Raw genomic sequence first — 8346 nt, 5'->3', positions numbered from 1 at the left:
TTTAACTGCACAGATAAAGTAAATAATTTAATTCACATTTTCTTTCACTGCCAAACACCAAAGTTTTTCAGATTTATTTTTAGAAAGTCCGTTGTATTTTTATTTTCTTGATTTAGATCATTGCTTTCTTTATGTCTTCAAAACTCATATATATGTGTGTGTGTGTGTGTGTGTGTGTGTGTGTGTGTGTGTGTATTCATACATATATACAGGTCTTGACTGTTGTAAATGGGGTACATATATATTTTTAGGTAGTTTTTATTTCCTTTAGATAAATACCCAGAAGTGAGATTGCTACAAATAGGGTAATTCTATTTTTAATTTTTTGAGGAACCTCCATATTGTTTTACATAGGAGTTGTACCACTTTACATTCCCACCAGTGTAAAAGTGTTCCCTTTTCTCTACATCCTCAGCATGTTATTTCTTCTCTTTTATTTATAATAGCCAGTTTAATGGGTATGAGGTGATAACATGATAGCTTATTGCGGGTTTGATGTGCATCTCTCTGGTAACTATTAGTGTGGAGCACCTTTTCATGTATGTGTTAGCCATGTGAGTGTCTTCTGATTGTATCTCTTTAATTAAATTTTAACTGCTTTATTTGCAAAATCAGTTTGATGTTTTCAAAGATTGGTTTTGAATATATATATATATATATATATATATATATATATATTCTAATATATATTTTTAATATATATTTTTAATATATTCCAATTCTTCAGTTATTTTTTAAATTTTATGTCTAGGTTACTAGAGATTTATAGAATGGATATTCAGTCTTTTACCCAAAAATAGCTGTATAAACTCACCCCTCCTTGTTTTCATTTTTTCACTTTTCTTCGGTCTTCTCACTCATCATATTTATTCCCTGACATCCTAGTGAGTTTTCTGCTTACTATTGTGGAGGTTTTCCTCTGGATTATTTTAATTTTCTTATGATTCTCTTTTCAGCTTTGTTCACTGCTTACTATTGTGGAGGTTTTCCTCTGGATTATTTTAATTTTCTTATGATTCTCTTTTCAGCTTAATTCTGTTCAATTTTATCAATTAATAATTGAATAGTTTTAATTTAAAAGTAGCATAACTATAAGAACATTTAAAATTATAATACAACATAAAATTGGATATGTTTTTCCCTTTTTTACTGTTGAAAGTATTTCAGATGTCCCCCATATCCCCCCTTCTTGCTCCCCTCTACCAAGTCTCCACCCTTCCAGGCTTTCACCACATTATTGTCTGTGTCCATTGATTATGTATATATGCATATATGTTCTTAAGTTAATCTCTTCCTATCCCCCTGCCCTCTTCCCTCTGAGATCTCTCAGTCTGTTCCATGCATCCATACCATTGAACTTATTATATTTTGCTCATCATTTAATTTTGTTCATCTGATCCCACATATAACTGAGATCATGTAATATTTGTCTTTCTCTGACTGACTTTTTTCACTTAGCATAATAATAATAGAAAATGTCCAAATAGAGTGCAATATAGTTCCAAAAATGTAAGTTATTGCATATGAACAATTCTGAGTTCAAGGAATTACTTTAATGTTTGTGATTTGTGAAAATTGGTCATTTTCTTGGTCAGTAAGTATTATCTAACCTAATGGGACATCTGAAATACAATAATAATATTAAATTACCAACTTAATTCCACAAAAAATAATTTTTGTAAATATATATATATATATATATATATATATATATATATATATATATATATAATCTGTTTTCATTTGGAAACTTACATGTTTGGGATTCCTCGTACAACCCAAAGCAAGTGCTCATTATAAAATCAGGGGTTTCTGAGAATCTAATATGCACAGATCAGTGCTGATGAAATTTGGCTTTCCCAAACAGTTTCATGACAGGAGATATAATTGATGCTTATGCTTCAAATATAACTCATCAACACAGAAGATTTAAAATGCTGATAAAGCCATCTGGCAACTTCATGTATTTATTGGTTAAAGAGCAAATTTTTGTCTTTTTATTGTAAATATAATAATTTTAACATTTATATTAAGAAGAATGTGAAAGAACAGAAGGTACTGTTCACACATCAGATTTAGAAAGTAACCTAAACTAAAAGTAGAACTATGTCAAACAAAACCTAGTCTACAGAAACCACAACTGGCTAACAGTGTGACAAGAACCAGACACTTGGATGGAAAAAAGTTGATTGGGAATAAAGCCAAAATACATCATTCATGCTGGCAGTGTACATAGTTCTTAAAATACTAGAGGCTTGGTACATGAAATTTGTGCACTGCGGGGGAAGGTGTCCCAAAGCCCAGCCTGCATCCTCTCCAATATGGGACCTCTCAGGGGATATCTGACTGCTGGAAATCCTTCTCACAATCCAGGACTGCTGGCTCCTAACCACCCCCCTGTCTGATTGCCCCTTACTGCTCCCCTGCTAGCCTGATCACCCCTTAACTGCCTGACACCTAACTGCTCCCCTGCTGACCCAATTCCCCCAACTACCCTTCCCTGCAGGCCTGGTTACCACAACTGCCCTGCCCTGTAATCCTGGTCCATCCCAAAAGCCCTTCCCTGCCATCCATCTTGTGATAATGTGGGGGCATCCATCTTGTGATTACATGAGGGTGGCCATCTTGTGGTGGCCCTCTTATGATGACATGGGGAGGACATCTTATGACAACGTAGGGGTGGCCATCTTGTGATGATATGGGAGCAGTCATCTTGTGAGGGTGTGAGGGTCAATTTTCATATTACCTCTTTATTATATAGGATTATTGACTATATTCCATATGCTGTATTTGTCAATTTGTGCTTAATTCCTTTCACCTTTTTGTTCATCCTCCCAACCCTTTTTCTAAAAATCACATTTATTTATTTATTTATTTATTTATTTATTTACTTATTTATAAATATATTTTTATTGATTTCAGAGAGGAAGAGAGATAGAAACATCAATGATGAGAGAGAATCATTGATCAGCTGCTTCCTGCATGCTGACACTGGGGATCGAACCAGAACTCCAGGCATGTGTCCTGACCAGGAATTGAATGATGGCTTCCTGGTTCATAGATTGATGCTCAACCACTGAGCCAAGCCTGCCAGACCACATTTTTTTTTTTAAATCTCTAATGACTTTTGTTTCTGACTAAAAGAATTCTAGTATGAAGAAAAAAGTTCTACAGTGAAATATTTTCAATTGACATCTTGCTTTCTATAAAGAGAAGGTTATAACAATACCAAGGCACTACCTAATAATCTGTAAGAGCTGCAAATTTAGAATTCCCACTAGAGATGTGGAAAAACTATTATTTACTCTGTCAGCATAAGGGACAGAGAAGAAAGTGGAAGCATGAAACAATGATGCTTTGGAGGAAAAAAAAAAAAAAAACACCTGTCACTCCTAATTATTCATACAATCAGGGGAGAAAAAGAATTTCCATTGGAATTTATTTTTTCCTCTTTTTGTTTATCTTAATACAACCAACTCGAGGACACATGACTAGTAGAGTGAAGTCATGAAAGTCTGTGACATTTTATTTTTACTTTTTTTTTTTTTTGAACCTTGATGCTCTCCAAGGCATGTTTTCCTACACAATATCTGCTCTGATCTCATAGAGTTGCTATGGTGATTAAGTTAGAAGAATATCCAGAGAGTTATCTGGCAAAGAGTAAGCGTTGTATATGTTTGTTTATTTGTTTATTAAATACATGCAGGAATTGGCAAAAGTAGGCTTATAGTTACTTGTATGGATAAAGACACGAAGATCATAATTATTACAACAGCATTTTTAACTCAAAAGAATGTCACAGTGCAACAAACTGTAAACCTACTTTTGCCCATGCCTGTGTTTTTAGAAGTCAGTTAACAATAGGTATATTTTTAACAAAACCTGCTACTTACTACTTTATTAAAGTGAAATCAACTTTTTTGATTAATATAAATGAGTATATTAAAAACTATACCAATGGTACTGTGGGGGAGGGGAAAATTAAGGCAAATTAACAGTTGAAAAGAACCTAATTTAATTATGCATGTAGGTACAGGGGTTCTATAAGAATATGAGACCAGAGGATAATTAGGAAGTTAGGATTATATGCCAACCTGAGCTAAGAATAAGCAGTGGGATGTGATATGGGAGTTCAAAAGAGAGGAAGGCAATTCACATGAAGATGAAAAAAGCAAATATTTGGTAAATAAATTTTTGTTGGATCGTCTTTAAGAATGGGACACAGTCTTTGAGCAATTTTTCCTTCTTTGAGCAATTATTTCTGTTTTTTGTGTCACAAAATTTGATTCAATAGCAATGATGACTTCAATATTCTAAAGACTTAAAAAAACAACAGTTGCCCATTATTTATTTACAGCTGTTACACATGAATATTTTATTCAAATAATCAAAACTAAATTTAAACTGAGTTTCACAAATATTTGCACACAAGTTTTCGCACTGACTTCTGATGGTGTATGTGAATTCTGTTAAAAATTTCACCTGTCAAAGTGAAATAACTGAAGATTGAACTAATCAATGAAGCACCATTCTTATCTTTGATGAATTCAATGAAGTCAACTGCAAAATCAATTACATTTGATTCCAGGAAAAAGGTTAAATATGTAATATTTGTTCAAACAAAACTGATTTAGTCATAAATGATTGCATATTAGAGTCGCATTATACTGACAATTCTGTTTTTACTCAAAGGCAAACATTGATTCTTGTTTGTTTTTGTTTGTTTTGTTTTTGTTTTTGTTTTTTGTCAAGGACTAGCTCTTTCAGACATAGTCAGGTGTCCTTCCATCCAAACTTACTCTATTTTTTCCCGCCAAAATCTAACCCTCTCATAGACTTCACCTAATTATACTTAAGATACTCTAATTAAATTCCCTTTTAATGCAATAGAATCTGAATCTACCAGTTCAAAGCAAATAGTGTCAACATGTTGGCTCCTGTACATCTCACATCAAGGGAATATACCATTATTGTCAGAAACTCCCTGGAGAGAGTGTATATAGAATACCCCTTTGTTTACTTTATTTTCTAGCAGAGAGATAATAGCAGAGACTGAGGACTGAATTGTGTCCCCCAAAATTAATGTTGAGGTCACAACTCTTAGTACCACAGAATGTGACTATAGTTGGAGATAATGTCTTTAAAGTGATAGTTAATTTAAAATGAGGCAACTAGGATAGGCCATAATCCAAACTTAGTGAGGTCCTTATAAGAGTTTAAGTCATCCAAGGAGATAGCAGGCATGTGATCACATAAGAGACAGTCATGAGAAGGGGATAGTCATTTGCAAGCCAAGGAAAGAGGGCTCAGAGCAAACCAAACCTGCCAGCACCTTAACACTGGAATTCCAGCCTCCAGAACTGTGAGAAAATAAATTTCCGTTGATTAAGCTATCCAGTCTGTGGTATGTTGTTCGGGCAGCTCTGAAATAACCAATATACTGCCCCAGACAGAGATTGTTTTCTCTGGATTATCTTTCCTACTAAATCAATTCCTAAGAGCATGTTCAATCCCCCCTATTTACCCTGTGAGATGAGGATGGGATTTCTGAATTATGGTTATGTGGTGTTGAAAACCAAAATACTGGACCCTGTAGAGATGAGCTATACAATAATTTCTTGATGATGCAAGCTCACAAGATGGGGGAGAGTGACACACATGCCCCAAGGTGGCATGAGGGGGGTTATATTTAGGAAAAGTGAATTAGCAAGTTTTTTAGGGGGCAGGCTCAGGCATATCAAGAGGATGAGGTTACCTCTACTTCCCCTGCAGCATATAATCAGATGGTTTGCAAAGTTCACAGGACAGTAGGGAAGAGAATCCCACTACTTAGGAATAAATAATATCTGGGCCTTGTCTGGCTCTAAAAAGATCAACTTTTGTAGGGACTTTATCTGCAAGTGAAGAATATGGAGGGGAACTTGCAATTAGCCCATTTGAGTCCTTAATGGTTTGGGTCTTCATTTTAGACCTTACACAACGATGCTGTTTTCCATGCAAATATTTTCTCTCTCAACTCAGACATCTCATCTGAGTGTCTGGCTTCTGCTCACCAGTCCCACAGCCTCATCTACTCCACAATGTAGCACAATTGAAAGCAATGTCTCACAGAATGACTTGCAGTGTCCCCAAATCTAAACTGCTTTATCTCAGAGAATTTACACTTACTACTTTCCCTTGGAATACCTCCCAAGTTACACACCCCTTTAAATTTCCTATGAGCCATAGAGAGTACTTCAACATCCTCTTTAAGTGGTTGAAGCTCCTATAGCAAAGTTCTATGAAGGGAGGATGGACCTTTATCTTATTATCCCACGTACTAACACAGGGCCTTCCTAAAGACATATGCTCAATTAAATTTGGGGAATAGATGCTTATGTGTGAAAGAAATCTAACGTGTTAAGGTTTTCTATAACCTGCACCCTTTAATAAACTAAGTATTGTATATAGAGGTATAAAACAATTAATTTTACAAAAGAAAAGATGGAAAGGAGAGAAGAGAATCAAGGTGGATAATATTTATTTTTTATTCTATTATCCCAACAGATTTACTGTAGGATTCTTTCCCATGTCCATGCAAGATTATATTATGATGTCATGTATTTTGTTCATGACAAAAATTAGTCCTCATATTTTACTAGTTGTTGAGACACTGGTCGACCAGGACATGGAACTCTGGCCCGTAGTACCAGTGCCAATCCTGGCTGCCAATCTGGCTTGTGCTCTTTCTATCTCATCTCTCAAAGCTTCTTCATATTGTAATGGGAAGTCAGTTGGATCTTTATCATTGAGCTTGGCCCAAAATTCCAGGATTTTCATCTTGGTTGTTTCTGTGTAAGCTTTGGGACCCCAGAGGAACTCGTAGCATGGAGGAACAGTGTTGGGCACCTGGCGGTACTGCAAGTACTCTAGCTTGACTAGATCTTTGGTGATAAGCTTCCTAGGTTCCCCATAGATGTAGTGTTTCCTCCCAGGGAACACTCGCATGAGATTCAGGAAGTTCCAGACCTCTTCCTCACTGGCACAGTTGCCATTCATGAAGATCACACCCAGGACATGCATCAGGAGACCAGTCTTGGGTAACCCCCTGCCAGCACGCACCCTCCCCTTATTGGGGAGTTTCAGTTTGCTGACAAGTTCATAGGCCGGTTTTATTGAGTCTGCTTCCTTCACATCAACTGCAAAGAGGTCATCAAGACTCTTACAGGCTCTCTTAAAGATCTCCGGAAATTGGCGCTGGTACTTTTGGTCAATAATATTTATCATGTCTTCCCGCAGTATGCGCTGCTTTAATCTATACCTGTACAAAATAAACTTCTGCAAGATCGTCACCTCCATAGCCATAGGATCATGGCTTGTGCTCTCTAGAGATGGGGCCTCAGAGGAACATGAATGCTCCTCATCTTGACTGTTCTCAGATTTTGTGTGAAAAGCATCTAAAGAAGTCATAGAGGTATTTGAAGCTCTACAAGATGCTTGGAAAGTACCAGTTGTATCACTAGCTGATGAGCTCTTGGGATTACTCTCCAAACTAGAAGATGAGATGGAGGGGGGCTTTTCTGTTGTGGCAGCTGCCTGTAATGTCTTACAGCTATCATCTCCATCTTGGGAAGCTTGTTGATTCTGCTTTTTGCAGTGCTTATTCTTGTGCCTCCGAGGCATGATGACTATGGTCAGAAAAATCAGTCAGGAGGGTATTAGAAGGATAGATAATGAGAGTCCCTGGAGGATGAAGGTCAAGAGTGTATGAGCACCTTTGGCATACGAATAGGACCTTTATTGTAAGGAAGCTTGCATTTGCAGTTCCCCCCAAGGGAACCTGTCTAAAAACTCTCGGGGCTCCAGATCTAATCATCTTGGGTAAACTTTAGACTGCATCCTGCCAGTCCTGCCTCAAGCATACTGAGGTAACAGTAGGGGCTGGTAGTCTTGGAGTTTGAGAAATCTGTTATTTCACATTCAAGAGCATCATTCAACTGGTGGGATATCATGGGACAATAAAGAATGAAGTGAATGATGTCCTCAACTCATCAAGCCTATCCAGGTATTCCCAGTGTTTACTCTTTAGTGGTTCTTTGGGATCCTCAGTCATCACTAAGGATCTGCATTTAGCTTCATATATGGCCTTGTACCCCTTTAGCCAAACAGTGGCTGTACCTTCAAACTAGGGATTTTGCTTCCCATAGACCACATAAAAGTAAATGTTGAGAGATCTTCAGCCTGATACCACTGTCCTGGGTTTTCAAGTACTGAAAGTGGTGTGGGGTAGTGCTAAGTGAAATAAGCCGGTCAGAGAAAGATAAATATCACATGATCTCACTTATTTATAGGGTATAATGAACAACA

The 8346-nt window shown here is 36.7% G+C and overlaps 1 protein-coding gene across 1 annotated transcript; it reads right to left on the bottom strand.

Moving 5' to 3' along the window:
• Positions 1-6627: 6627 nt before the first annotated feature.
• Positions 6628-7662, bottom strand: LOC118720120 (melanoma-associated antigen B5-like). Its single transcript, XM_036440065.1, has one exon. The coding sequence runs from the start codon at positions 7660-7662 to the stop codon at positions 6628-6630; it is 1035 nt and encodes a 344-aa protein (XP_036295958.1).
• Positions 7663-8346: the final 684 nt, after the last annotated feature.

Source organism: Pipistrellus kuhlii, unplaced genomic scaffold, assembly GCF_014108245.1.
Source record: "Pipistrellus kuhlii isolate mPipKuh1 unplaced genomic scaffold, mPipKuh1.p scaffold_m20_p_16, whole genome shotgun sequence".
Taxonomy (NCBI): domain Eukaryota; kingdom Metazoa; phylum Chordata; class Mammalia; order Chiroptera; family Vespertilionidae; genus Pipistrellus; species Pipistrellus kuhlii.
The sequence above is the reverse complement of the archived record's forward strand: the minus strand, read 5'-3'. Positions and strand labels throughout refer to the sequence as shown.

Coding starts and splice junctions, on each gene's coding strand:
- LOC118720120 (XM_036440065.1), bottom strand. CDS start 7,662: ATGCCTCGGAGGCACAAGAATAAGCACTGCAAAAAGCAGAATCAACAA.